This window comes from Triturus cristatus, chromosome 12, assembly GCF_964204655.1.
Source record: "Triturus cristatus chromosome 12, aTriCri1.1, whole genome shotgun sequence".
In the NCBI taxonomy this organism is placed as follows: domain Eukaryota; kingdom Metazoa; phylum Chordata; class Amphibia; order Caudata; family Salamandridae; genus Triturus; species Triturus cristatus.
The window spans coordinates 168,073,710-168,088,755 of NC_140595.1; the positions used below are offsets into that span (position 1 = coordinate 168,073,710).

The window sequence follows — 15,046 nt, forward strand, 5'->3', positions numbered from 1 at the left end:
CACATGAACCACGCTCCCGGAGAACCCCATTACTGCCCCCTCACCCCTTATAAAGGCATGCAATAACATAATCCTTCCTATTTTTAGATGCCTGCAGGAGTGGTTCCTGTCCGCCTAGACCCGCTTACCCCAGGTTCACATACCCAGTTAGTTATGCACGCCGGTAGTTCTAGGGACTGGACACTTTTTAAAAAGAATAGCTTGTTACCGAAACTACATTAAGGCCCACTACAACACTGCATGACCGCAGTAGGGTGATCAATAACCAAACCTGTTACTTCAGTATACTCCCTCACCCTTGAGAGATCAGTAGAAATGTAATGTACAGTTGCAACAATCAGGCCAACTGTTATGTCTGTATTTATGTTAAGCAATGTGAAAAAGTCAATAAAAAATTGTTTAGAAAAAAAAGAAGGGAAAATCTTTGACCAAGGCAAACCTTCTACATCACGGTCAGCCTTAAATTTCACCTATGTCCCAGTCTACTGCAACCATTTACTATTAGTGGTGCTTTGTGCTTTTTGCAGCTATTTCTACTTTAAAGAATCATGCCTCTGGTTCCACTACTTGGATTTTTTTCATTGTGGTGCCTTTTTGTTCACTAAAGTGTATGCTATTTTTCTAATTCAGTTTGGGATTTTTATTGGTTTGAATTTTGATTGTATTACTGTTAAATACTGTTTTGGTGCTGCATAAATACTTTACACATTGCCCCAAGTTAAGCTTGTCTTTCCTGTGTTATAACTACCAGGGGTTTTAGCCCAGGTTCATTTAGTGACTTTGATGATTTACCTTGACAAGGGTTGTGATAGTTCCTTGAGGTGTGTAATCACCCACTACAAATAGTAATCCAATTTCTTGAGTACAAACATTTGTGGCAGGAGTTTAGTCCATTGCACCAGCTAAACCATATTTACATATGAAGTGTCAGGGGGAATTCAATAACAAATACAGCAAATAGGAGCAATATAACTCATAGAGAAAGTGGTGTGGCATGGTGTACAAAATAACAATGTATTGGGATGTGGCCCGAGTGATTACCAGTGGCTGAGAATAATTAGAGCATTCCAGCCATCACCGGTTTGTATACTTATTGTGTAGCATTAAGTCGGAAGGGTATGACTTGGATCCCATGCATTCTGTGTAAAACTGGAACCGTCAGACTTCAGAACAACGTATAACCATAATAAATGATTGCTTGGCATTTTGTTGTGTTAGTGAAAAACATGTTCAAACCACCATCCCCAAAAATGCTGCATTTAGAAGGGAAGCTAAAATGTAGAAACACTGGTTTCAGTGCGCATAAAGGTTTGCCAATAACATATAGAGTGTCCAGAATAATTAGTTATTAGGGAGGGGATACATTAAACATTTAACACATTGTTAAAAACTGAAATAAATATTCTGAATTTATTACTTCATATTGAAATTTTTCTTGAGTGCTTTTTTCTTTGTTTCTATGTCTGACCCTTGTAGCCCTCACTTGGACTCACAGACTAATCCCTATCATCAAAACATTCCCTGGTGAATATTTAGAAACGTTTGTCTACAAGTCTCTTAAATAAAAAAATATACTCTCTCTGCATGCCACATTAATAGTGTTATTTTCTTAAGTTCTGTGTACATATAGAGCATGCAGATCTTCTGTGCAGGTATAATTACACTAATAAAGTAGAAACTAAATTTATTCACCTCTTAATTATTGTTGTTAATTACTAACCATTTCAATCATATCCATCTAAAATCCACCCCTTGAAAGTAGCATGGAGCTGTTTGTAGCAGGTGTGACCTCCACCAATCATTTTTACCAGGCCTGGAACATGCGCCCTGAAAGTTACACAAGGATTTGTACAGTAAACACATTTAGCAACTGGGCTATCTTGTCGCAGGGATTCTGCTGGTAAAGCAGAACTGTGCCTTGAGATGACAGGACGTCAAAATGTAGGGACTGAGTCTCTCTACAATAACAGTATCTGTCGGCCCAAATCCTGGCTAGCTCACAGTGCCTCACCTGAACTCCTAACCTTCCCAGAATAACAGGTGATTTTGGCAACCTAGACATGACCCTCAAGTCTCTAAGGGCACAATGGAAACAGATCATCACCTTTCATCTTGCACTCATGCATTCACTTAGTTAACAAAGGAAAGACACAAAGAAAATTTACAATACATTTATTGAAACAATTGTAGTTTATTGTGAATCAAATATGCTGCAATTATTAGCCATATACAACTAAACAACGTAATTAGCACTACTATCAGGCTATATAAAATAAACATCCTGACCATGACAAATTATCTATCTGTCTACCCCTACTTTGTGAGCAAAGGGATATATTAGTAATCTCTGGGAAAGGCAACAGAACCCATACATGCTATATTTTAGATAGGTGATCAGCATTATTAGTGTAAACTTAGTTTACACAAGGCTGCATGTCAGTTTCTGCGGCGTTCATCCCCGAACCGGTCTCTCTGCTGGAATTCTCCTTTCTGCCCCCAAGGGGACGAAGCACAGTTTATATGATCAAAACAACTATGTTGTAAAGCTGCAGCTGTGCTACCGTATTATGTCTAAAACATTAGGAGCTGTTGCTGACTCGATCAAAGGAAACAGTACAGCATGTTTCTATGTATTCCAGGCAACCTTGTACAAAATGTGCAGATTGACTCCTGAGAAGAATCACTGAGTAACAAACAACATGTAAAGCGTATTCCCCCAAAACAATTCACAAAAACAAAAGTATTTTGTGTGGGTGTGCAAAACAGAGGCAGCCTAAAACACATTATACCCAAAACTAAGGCAGAACCAAAGTGTGCCCAGAAGGAACATGACTACACCCCCTCCTTGGTCAGGTGATTTACTGGGCGACTAACAAAAGAACAGAAATCACAAGCTAAGCAAACTTAATGCAATGTTAATCAGCATAATATTGAAATTTATATGCCTAATAAAAATGGAATAGGACAACTTTGAAAACTAAGCTAAATTAGGTTGAGCTGGAGGCACCCAAGATTTCTTCTACAAGATCAATGTTTAGTGAATCCAGAACCGATTCAGTCTCCGCAGACGAGCCGCATTTAAAGGCTCCAAAGAACAGACATGATCCTCGTTATCAGCCAATGCTGTGGAAGTAGCTTGTAGTCCTGCATCTGTATTATTGGAGCTGGATTTTGAAAGTCCTGGTGTTGAAGCACCCATCTCCCCACTAGGGAGCAGCTAATAGCATGCATCTAGAAGCAGCTGCAAGTTCATGGGACAATACCGAAAATGGGTTGCTATTGAACTAATCAACATGTTCATGTCCACAGGAACAGGCAATTACAGCGCAAAGCAAACATCAACTGCCCACTTGAAGGAACACCATAGACAATGAAACACTGGTTGGGCGCAGGTAAACCAGGGGGTTGGAATGACAATGACCAGTCAGTGTTCAGTTCGTGTAGTAGAAGGACTCCAAAGAATCATATTATGCGCTCATGGCCCAGTTGGGCCGGTGGTAGTTCCATTACCAGTAGTCTTCAGAACGGAACATTCATTGTGGTGTAACAAAAACAGAACCAAAATACCGCAAATAAGGAATAACAGCAACGGTATGTCCTCAAAAACACCGGAAAACAGAGATTTTCTGAAAGGTATTGACTTAGCCAGTCCCAATTGTTTTTAAAAAGTGCACTATACAGGTAGTATTGGAAGCGCTGTACAAGCTCGCTGAAATGCAATGGAAGATTTGTGCTTAAAACTGACTGTATTTCGCTGGATGTCCTTGCAACCTGCAGTTCAAAGGTTTCTCAGTCAGATGTTAATGTCATGTCTTTTTGAAACAATAAGGCTTTGAGTCGGCTTGGCTTGTTAAAATCTGCCTTCAAAGTTAGAATTGAAAACCATAATGAACTATCAGAAACCACGTGTGTTGGAGGGAACAGCAGCAGCTCCTCAACTAAGGCGAAGGAGCTCCACCCCACAGCTCTTTGAGTAGTGGAAAAAGGAAAAATAAAGTAATAATAAGTTTATACCATTTTATTTTTCTGAGGCAGTTTTACGTGGCAGGCAGGGCTGGGCTGTAGTCACAGCCAGCTGGGGGAGGAGAGGTTGGGGCAATTAAGTGCGCATGACGGTTTGGGAGGGATGTGGTTAGCGACAAGACTTACTCTTGTGTAGGTTGATATTTAAGATATATTTCAACCTGGTTAAGGAAAGACCTAGGCTGAGTCTTAGTCCTTGTACAAAAAGGAGAGTTACAGAGGGTCTTAACTATTAGTAGAGAGAAATTCTAATTTAATTCAAAGTGGCTTTATGTTCATTGTTCACGCAAAATGGCTCCAAGGAATACCATCATTTAACCCTTTTGTATGGGTACCCAATCGGAAAACCCACCGTTGTTCTTCATTTACAAACAGCTGTGATTCATTGGGAATGTGTTCTATGATGGTCCACTGTAGGTCCTGCACTGTATGTTTTTATCCATGTAATGTGCGGACATTTTGGTTGTGGCCCTTTCATAATGTAGGTTGCTTCGGTGTTCACAGATGCGTGTATTGACCATTCGCTTTGTCATGCCAATATAGTGTAATTGGCAAGGACACGTTATCATATATTTGACGTTTTTGGTGTTACAATTTGTGGAACGGCGTTGCTCCTATTGGTTTTGTTGTTAAATGTTATCCTCTTACTTCTAGTGGTTAGGTTGCAAACACTACATGTCCCACATGGATGATGGTCAGATAGGGGGTATAGAAAGGTTTGTGCTGTTTTTTATTCTCTGGTATTGTGGGGCCTGGTGTGTACCAGCAGATCTCTCAGACTCCTTCCCCTTTTGTGTGAGAACATTGGTTTTGGGAAATTCAGTTCTCCACAGTTCAACAGACGCCAGTGTTTGTTAATTATCTTGTTCACCTGGTTGCTGGCTGTATTGTATGTGGTTATACTGATTGGTCGGTCTTCTTTTGGTTTCTGTGGTGTTATCTCCAGCAGGGCTTCCCTGTTGTTGTTACGGGCCCGTTTTATTGCTTTGTCTATGACATGTATAGGGTAATTCCTCCTCACTAATTTCTGATGGAGATCTGCTACTTGTTTTTTGAAATTTTTGATGTCCGAGTAGTTCCTTCTTAACCGAAGTAATTGGCCAAGAGGGAGGTTTTCCCTCAGATGTCTTGGGTGAAAGTATCATAGGAGGGGGGTGGGTGCACACTGACTCACACTCCAGCACTCAGTTTGCCCCGATGCATCATAATAAATGCAGTGCATGATAACACTTTCTTCGGTGTCAGGCTTAAGTTTTTCACCGTTGTTGGTGCAGCCAGTGCTGTGTATCTCTAGACACATGTTTCAGGATAATTGTCCTTTTTCAGTAGAGGGCAACACTTTTATGGGGGGCGCTGGAGATGCTGCCCAAAGTCTTCTCAGGTCTCAGTACCACTCCCTGGGCGCAGGTGCATCAACCAGAGTTCGTCAGCTCTTTAGCTCAAGGGAGCCTTTTCAAATAGGAGGGGGTGGGCGCACACTGCCTCACACTCCAGCACTCAGTTTGCCCTGATGCATCATAATAAATGCAGTGCATGATAACACTTTCTTCGGTGTCAGGCTTAAGTTTTTCACCCTTGTTGGTGCAGCCAGTGCTGTGTATCTCTAGACACGTGTTTCAGGATAATTGTCCTTCTTCAGTAGAGAGCAAAACTTTTTGGTGGGGTGCAGGAGATGCTGCCCAAAGTCTTCTCAGGTCTCAGTACCACTCCCTGGGCGCAGGTGCATCAACAAGAGCTCGTTAGCTCAAGGGAGCCTTTTATAAATAGGAGGGGTTGGGCACACACTGCCTCACACTCCAACACTCAGTTTGCCCTGATGCATCATAATAAATGCAGTGCATGATAACACTTTCTTCGGTGTCAGGCTTAAGTTTTTCACCCTTGTTGGTGCAGCCAGTGCTGTGTATCTCTAGACACGTGTTTCAGGATAATTGTCCTTCTTCAGTAGAGAGCAACACTTTTTTGGGGGGCGCTGGAGATGCTGCCCAAAGTCTTCTCAGGTATCTCTAGACACGTGTTTCAGGATAATTGTCCTTCTTCAGTAGAGAGCAACACATTTTTGGGGGGCGCTGGAGATGCTGCCCAAAGTCTTCTCAGGTCTCAGTAACACTCCCTGGGCGCAGGTGCATCAACCAGAGCTCGTCAGCTCGTTAGCTCAAGGGAGCCTTTTCAAATAGGAGGGGGGTGGGCGCACACTGCCTCACACTCCAGCACTCAGTTTGCCCCGATGCATCATAATAAATGCAGTGCATGATAACACTTTCTTCGGTGTCAGGCTTAAGTTTTTCACCCTTGTTGGTGCAGCCAGTGCTGTGTATCTCTAGACACGTGTTTCAGGATAAATGTCCTTCTTCAGTAGAGAGCAACACTTTTTTGGGGGGCGCTGGAGATGCTGCCCAAAGTCTTCTCAGGTCTCAGTACCACTCCCTGGGCGCAGGTGCATCAACCAGAGCTCGTCAGCTCGTTAGCTCAAGGGAGCCATTTCAAATAGGAGGGGGGTGGGTGCACACTGCCTCACACTCCAGCACTCAGTTTGCCCCGATGCATCATAATAAATGCAGTGCATGATAACACTTTCTTCGGTGGCAGGCTTAAGTTTTTCACCCTTGTTGGTGCAGCCAGTGCTGTGTATATCCCTAGACACGTGTTTCAGGATAATTGTCCTTCTTCAGTAGAGAGCAACACTTTTTTTGGGGGGGGGGGCGCTGGAGCTGCTGCCCAAAGTCTTCTCAGGTCTTAGTACCACTCCCTGGGCGCAGGTGCATCAACCAGAGCTCGTCAGCTCGTTAGCCAACGAGCTGACAAGCTCTCCTGGGATGCACCTGTGTGCCTGTGGAGAGGTACTGTGACCTGTGAAGACTTGGACACCATTTCAGCAACCCCTGATGACTACCTGCACCAACTTTGGTGAAAGACTACAGCGACTTTAAAAGTAAGCGTACTGCATTTTAGAGATAACAGCACTACCTGCACCAGCTTTGGTGAAAGACTACAGCAACTTTAAAAGTAAGCGTACTGCATTTACCAGGATGCAATGGGGTGAACTGTGCTGGGATGAGACGCAGTGTGCACCCTCCCCCCCTGTGTTTAAAAGGCTCCCTTGAGCCAACAAGCTGACAAGCTCTCCTGGGATGCACCTGTGTGCCTGTGGAGAGGTACTGTGACCTGTGAAGACTTGGGCACTATTTCAGCAACCCCTGATGACTTTTCTCTGCTTCTTATTAACTTTTGCTCTCTACTGATAACGGGCTAAACCCGGAAACACGTGTCTAGAGATAACAGCACTACCTGCACCAACTTTGGTGAAAGACTACAGCAACTTTGAAAGTAAGCGTAATGCATTTTAGAGATATTAGCACTACCTGCACCAACTTTGGTGAAAGACTACAGCAACTTTGAAAGTAAACGTACTGCATTTACCAGGATGCAATGGGGTGAACTGTGCTGGGATGAGAGGCAGTGTGCTCCCTCCCCCCCCTGTGAAAACTATCATAGACCAAGAGGCAATTCTACCCTGTTGACTTAATGTGTGTTGTTGTTTTTAGTTCCCCTCTTTGGCAAAAAATGTTAAGATCTAGGAACACTAGTTCTTCATTAGATACAGTGTTGGTGAATTTCAGGAAATCGTTCTGATAGTTAAGCCAGGTAATGAATTTCTGTGCTGTTTCCTTAATCCCATTCCATATCACCAAAATACCATGTATGTATTGTTCCCACAGACTGATGTGACGCAAAAAGGGGTTTTGTTGTTGTTGAGGACCTTATGTTTTTCGAGATGGTGGACATATAGTCCCGCTATACTGTGAGCAAAAGTGCTCCCCATGCTGGTCCTGTGCTTCTGGAGATATAGTATCTCCTAGAACTGGAAAGAATTCCTAGTCAGAGCTAGCTTGCAGCACTCCATTACGATATTCCTTGGTGTCTGATAATCTCAGTCTACTTCAAAAAGGACTTCTTCAAGATGTTTAGTGTTTCTTCATGAGGAAGGCTAGTATACAAGCTTTCCACACTAAACCCAACAACAATTCCGTTTCAGGGTTGAAAGGCTTTTCATGTAGAATTCAGAGAACATCGTTAGTGTCTTTCAGGTAGGTGTCAGTTTTCTGAATTAATGGTCTTAAGAAAGCGTAAGCAAATTTTGACAAAGGTTCCAGGATAGACCCTATGCCGGAGACTATGGGTCGCCCTGGTGGATGTTTCAAATTTTTGTGAATTTTAGTTATTGTGTAGAAGTATGGTATGACTGGGTCTTTGTTTTAGTAGGACCTCCCCCTCTTTTTGTGAGATCCAGTTGTGTGTGAGAGACTCATCGACCATGCTAGCAATCTGTATCCGTAGATTTTCTGTAGAGTCTACTGTCAGTATTTAATAATACCTTGTATCTTGTTGGAGTCTCATACATTCGTGATGGTAGGTCTCTGCTCTTTGGATAACTATAGCCCCGCCCTTGTCGGCAGGTTTTATTATTAGCTCTCTGTTGTTGCCCAACTCCTTTATAACTTGTTTTTGTTCCTTTATTGTGTTGTGAAACACCTAAGTTTATGCCCTCTAGATTTTTAAGTACTGCTTTTTTAAAAGCCACAATTTCTACTGGTTAGCTGGCATTTGGGGGAGTAAAGGTGTACTTCAATCGCGATCCTGTGATAAAATGTATGACTCCTTATTGACAAAAAAGGCTTTTAGTTTAAGTTTCCTGATGAACTCGTTCACTTCGGTACACACCTTAAATGTATCCATCCTCTCAGTCAGTACCACACCCAATCCCTTCTCAAGGACCTCTTTTTGAGTATCTGAAAGGATGAAATTGGTCAGATTCACCACTGGGTTTCTCGTTTGTTGGTCGTTGCTTGGTTGTTCTGGGTGCCTGTCATGCTCCTGGTTGCTACAATTGCCTTCTCTTCTTCTACCGACCAGTGTACTTGACTCCTCTTCCGCGTACGACCTCTCCTGGGGCCTTGGCGTGGTCCTAAAAAAGGATTCTGTGGGTAATACTGGAAATCCTGTTGTGGTGTATTCCAATGATTGAAGGGTATTGGTGGGCCCTGTGTGGCAGGGGGTTTAATAAAGTTTAGGTTTCTAGTGGCCAGGTATTTTTTCAGAATTTTTCTACTACTATCAGACCCTTCCACTCCTCCTCTAGCAATATAGCCCACACCTCCAAAAATAAGTGCTCCCATGTCTCCGTCGGTCATAGCAAGCCCTGTACCGCAGCGGGTGGGAAGAACCCGATGATAAAGCATGTCTCTAATGGGCCTTTTGGTGGGTGAGGGTTATTTTAAGAAAATTATATTTTTCCCTTAGCGATCAATAGTGTATCTGGAAAGATATTATTTGAAATAGGTTTCTCTAGTGGACTTCTTTTGATTAAATATATGATACGGGAGGTAAGGTCCACTACGTACCTCTCTCTCTCTTTTTGATTAACCTGATATATAAGTCACACCACCAATAATGTTGCTATAGTAACAAAATTGTGTCCATCACACCTGCATGATGTAAGACGCAACACCTTCATGCATAGCAATAACTAAGGCTAGCCTGCCATCTTGGTTGGTAAAGCAAGAACTAAGGCTAGCCTGCCGTCTTGGTTGGTAATTAAACAATCACCAACCCCTGGAATTGTAACAAAGAGAACATTTTGTTTGCAGTAATGGTATGTATATTTAACTGGAAAACCCTGGGCAAAGGCATGCTGTCGCGTGTAGCATTAACAACAGATAGTATATTGTCATCTACCCTCGAATGAGAACAAGTAATTGCAGCAACTGTTGCAGTTGAAACAAAGGATTTGGCTGCTTCATCTGCCAAAGAAGTCCCAATATGCTGATGACTCAAGGTATGAATGACATGAGTTTGTGGTAACCTATCTTTCATGTCTGCCACCTTCACCCAGAGCAATTTATGCTTTATACTGCTGCCTTTAGAATCTTTGATTTCACTTTGGCGTCAATAATGCAAATTGTCTTTAAAAGAGTGGGCACAATAATACGAATCGCACACTGTGTGGGGAATTCAGGATCCTCAAGTTCTAGTGCAAGAAGCAATGCTTTTAGTTCAGCCAACTCCACAACACAGTCCCTTAAGGACTGGGTGCCATTTTTTTGTGGTTGGAATTGACCTTCTAACAGCACACCAAGAACAGTGGTGCATGCCGCCATATATTGATGCTTGGTCCCTATAGCAGGTTGGGCTGAGCCATCAGTCTAAATAAAATATTTATAGTACTGTAGAGGCAAAACATTGCTGGGCATGGGATAAACATGCTCATACTGAAGAAATTATTGTGTCTGTACAGACTGGTCAAAGACAAAGTCTACACCCGTAGCTGTTAAGGATGTTGCCCTTTGTATCCATCTTGGATGGAGGGCTTTAGCATTTGGAACACTTGCATTCGTGACAGACTCTAAGGATGTATTGAGAGTACGTCAATAATGTGTTTCCCATGTGCAATAGGTCGCTCTTTAAGTATAGCCATCTGCACTGCAGTCAGTATTTTTCCAGTGGATGCAAAATGCATCCCTGCATTGAAATATAAATGCAATGCATACGCTATCAGCACTGTTTCACCTTTATTAAAGGTGGGATGTGTAAGGCCAATGGCAACTGCAACTATACAGATGACCAGGTTGGTAGTATTTACATGTATGTGTATGTACGTGACGTGATGCTAGCAAGTCAGATTGTAGTGGTCTGAGGATGTCGTATGTTCTGATGTCCAATGTAAACTGGAAAAATCAGGATGAATCAATTCATATAACGATTTCATGTTTTTGTGCATAATCCATGTAAGCTCTGCCAAAATGAAGGAATCCTAATAAGGTTTGTAGTTTCATCAAAGTGTTTGGTGGTTGTAATAGAGCACACTTCTCTAGGAAGTGTAGTTCAAAGCTTTTTCTCTCATAGGTAAGTCTGCATCCTAGAAATAGAACACTTAGAAATGCTATATTAGATTTCTGAAAGTTGAACTTGCAGCCAGATTCAGCAAATCTCAATAAGATGTGATCAACTCTGGACTGGATACATGTGTGTTTTACTCATAGTCCGCCTGGTAGATATCATCTACATAGGACAATGAGTTCTGTGTCAATATCATGTAGAATTGACACAATACGGGCACCAAACAGTCCTGGCTGTTCTTATACCAAATGGGAAGTCGACTAAAGCGATGTTAAAAGCCTAGCACCAAGAAGGCAGTCCAGTCCCTGCTTTCAGGCTCTATATTCTGGCAGTAAAAACATTGGAAATATCCAAGGTTGTTTTAAATATATTATGGACTATGGGCCATATGTAGGTAGAATGGAATTTGCGAATCGGAAATTGCGATTTTTCGCGAATCGCAAATTCCGAATCGCAAATAGCTATGTAGGTAGATTTTAGCGAATAATTAGCGATGCGCAAAAATTCGCAGAATTATTTTGCGATTACCCTAATAGCGATTCCTTAATTGCGAGAACGCTATTAAGGAATCGCAAATCTGGGAATCTGCAATTCAGGTGCAGAATGATGACATCACAACCAGGAAGTGTGACTGCCCATGCTGCACCTGATTGCCAGCAGCTGTGTGTGAGCCAGTAGCTGTTTGAGAGCCTGTGTGGAGAGGAGAACAGTGAAGCTCTGCATTTGAAAACCAGTCAAATGGATTCCCAGGGGACTGAAAAGCAGCAGGAGGAACCATCAAGGAAGAGGAAACAGAAATTCAGTGAGAGGGAGCTGGAGGTCCTCACACAGGAGGTGGTCAGCAACCATGATCTCCTATTTGGGAAAAGTTCCCTGAGAGTACCTGAGGCCAGAAAGCGCAAGATTTGGAGTGACATCCAAGAGAAAGTGAATGCCATTGGTGTCACACACCGCAGTGTGGAGGACCTACGTAAAAGATGGTATGACATGCGGCAGAGGTCAAAGGAGAGGGTGGCAACAAGACTGGCAGAGGCTAAAAAAACCGGTGGGGGCCCTTCCACTGCAACCGAACCGACACCCCTGGAGGAGCTGGTGGAGGGCACACTGCAGCCTGAGAGCGTGAGTGGAGTGGCTGACCTGGACAGCTCAGAACACCCAGACACCAGACAAGGTAAGGTGCATGGCAAGACCCCCTGCTACATCCCCAAACCACCCACATCCCCCAAAAGGCAACCTGACTGCAACTCCAGTAAATGTCACACAGCACACACAGTAATGCATTATGGGAAACGTAGTCACATGCACTGATAACTGTGCCAGTGAGACACAGACAGGTGGAATAGGAAGGACTCCATCATGCAGAGATAGAAATAGACCGATAGTACCCATGAGATTCTATTGCTTGAAACTAATGCATGACAAATACCACACAGGACACAGTACTAATGTGTGTCATTTAATCCACAGCACCACCACCAACACAGGATAGTGAGGCTGAATGTGAGCCAACAGTTGAGATGGAGGACCAGGCATGCCAGAAGGATCAGGGCGCAGCCACAACTGCCGACACAGCACCATGCAGGCGTCGCATAATTGTCCCACCACTACCACTGTTGGAGACACAGGCACCAGACACAGCAGAGGAGCAACAGCCAGTGCACAGGCAGCGTGCAGGACTGCAACAAACACAGTCCCCTGAACAATCAAGAGTAGGGAGAGGGATGAGACGCAGGGAACGGCCGTCCACCAGCACTGCTCCTGTTGAAGAGGACACGGTGTTCTCGGGCCTGGAGGGCAGCATGCTGAAGCAGCAGCGCCTGCAAGTGAAGGGAATCAGGTCAATACAACGGCAGCTGACAGCACATAACCACAACATGACCGAGTTGCGCGCAGGAGTGATGGCCATGACTGGTGCATTGGAGGGACTGTGCAGGGAGATAGCGAGGGACAGGGCAGCGCGGCGCCGGGACAGACATCGCCTTCACACACGGCTGGACCTATACACAAGGGCTGTGAACCGCCACACAACCGCCACATCCTTGCTGGCCAGAAGATGTGTTGGCATGCAGCGCGAGATGGCCCACTGCTGCCAGGACGTGGGCAGTGTCTTGGTGCAGGTCACACATGCGGTGGACCAGATGCGCGCAACCGCCACAGGTGGCATAGGTGCACTTGCAGCCACGGACACTGATGAACAATCGAGCAGGAGCAGCATCACTCCCCCAATACCACAGGAAAGACGCAGGAGTGCACGACAGAGCACAGTGGAGGATGAGTCAAGGGAGGGCACAGCGCGCACACAGCGAGGCGCACCAGGCCGTGCACGTAGGAGGTGAAGGGACACAAGGGACTAATGGCCATGTGTGATGCAACACAGTCCATGTAGACTCAGTGTCTGTTGTTACTCTTTGCACTGTGACACAAACAAGTGCATGCAGGGACTTTAACGTCACAACGTGAGATCACTCAATGCCTGATGACACAGAAATAAACATCCCTGTCAGTCACCAATCAGTGTCATTGTGTCATCATTACTCACTTAGAAGTAGTTTTGGGTGATCTCATCACGTCTCATACGTCCGGCAGCTGCACCAGCACCTCCTGCGGGAGCGCGATGTGGTGCTGCTCCATCCTCATCTGATGATTCAGAGTCTGTCAGGTCCACTGGGGTTCCTTTCTTGGTAGCGATGTTGTGTAGCATTGCACAGGCAACCACTATTTTGCAACACGTCTCAGGGCTGTACTGTAGCGCTCCACCACTCTTATGGAGGCATCGAAAACGGCTCTTTAGGATTCCAAATGTCCTCTCAATGGCACAGCGTGTAGCTCTGTGTGCGCTGTTGTACCCCCTCTCACCTGCAGTTGATGGATTCAGGTACGGTGTGAGGATGTAGTCTCGTACAGCATACGCACTGTCACCTGCGGGGCATAAGCAGATTAATGTTCAATAGTGTCCTGCCACTGCATCACTCTACTGCCTCTGTGTGTGTTTAACAGGCATTTACCTAGCAGATAGCCCTCTCCAAAATCACCATTTGTGAGTCTGCGATGTAATGCACAGTGGCGAAACATGAATGAGTCGTGTGTGCTTCCAGGGTATTTGGCCACAATATCAGTGATTAAGTGTTGGGCATTGCACACTACCTGGATGTTCAGGGAATGATATGACTTTCTGTTGCGAAATACATACTCATTATGTGAGGGGGGTGAAATAGCGATATGTGTCCCATCTATGCAGCCAATGACATGGGGGAATTGTGCAATTTGGTAGAAATCTTGCTTGGTCTGATCCAGTGCCTGTGCTGTGCTAGGAAATTGTATGTGGTGATGCAGCCTCTGTACCATTGCATCCAGGAAAGCGTGGAAGAAGCGCGAAAGTGCACTTTGGGAGACACCTCCTGCTGTGGCAATGACCCCCTGGAAACTACCTGATGCCAGGAGGTGCAGTGAGCACAGCACCTGTACATGGGTGGGAATGGAGTGTGCCCTGCGTGTGGGGTGGTCAAGTATGGGTGTCAGTTCAGCAATTAAATCCAGGATGCTGTCTGGGTGCAGCCTGTAGTTGACATGGATCTCCTCATCGGTCACTTGGAAGAGGGTGATGCGTGCTCTGTAGATCCTTTCCTGGCGTCTCCGTCTCTGTGTGGCATCCCTGATTCGCAGCCTCCTGGCTATCACGTACAGCCCAGCCATGGTGGAAAGGCCCTGTGGCATTGTGGGCCTGTTTAAATAGGTTGCAGTAGGTTACCACCTGCTCAGTGTTGATGGTAATTGGGAAGTGCAAAATTGCGAATTTTGCATAATCGCTATTTGCGAGTTTTCTGAACATGTCATTTTGCGCTATCGCTATTTGCGAGTTCGGTAACAGCGATTTTCGCTAATACTGGTGCGCAGACTGCGATTACGCTGATTTATTCGCAGACTCCACTTTCCGCAAAATAGCTAATCGCTAAATTAGCGATTCGCACAGCTCTTCTGCGTATACCTTTCCTACATGGCTCAAGTATGTTTTGCGATCGCAAACACCCAGATTCCTGCGAATCGCACTGTTTGCGATCGCAAAACTGTTTCCTACATATGGCCCCATATTATTTATAAGTGCTGTACTGTGTGTATTTGGTATCGC

The 15,046-nt window shown here is 44.5% G+C and overlaps 1 protein-coding gene and 1 long non-coding RNA gene across 2 annotated transcripts; one reads left to right on the forward strand and one right to left on the reverse strand.

The window, feature by feature from the left end:
- The first annotated feature begins 11,481 nt into the window (after positions 1–11,481).
- Positions 11,482–13,465, forward strand: LOC146772992 (uncharacterized). The gene is made up of 2 exons (XM_085638207.1): positions 11,482–12,091; positions 12,388–13,465. Exons 1-2 carry the CDS (start codon positions 11,659–11,661, stop codon positions 13,254–13,256), a joined length of 1,302 nt encoding a protein of 433 aa, XP_085494333.1. The 5' UTR covers positions 11,482–11,658; the 3' UTR covers positions 13,257–13,465.
- Positions 12,367–13,595, reverse strand: LOC146772993 (uncharacterized). Its single transcript, XR_014972137.1, has 2 exons — positions 13,460–13,595; positions 12,367–12,737 (listed from the first exon to the last, which is right to left on the reverse strand). It is a non-coding gene; the product is annotated as an uncharacterized LOC146772993 (long non-coding RNA).
- Between the last annotated feature and the right edge of the window lie 1,451 nt (positions 13,596–15,046).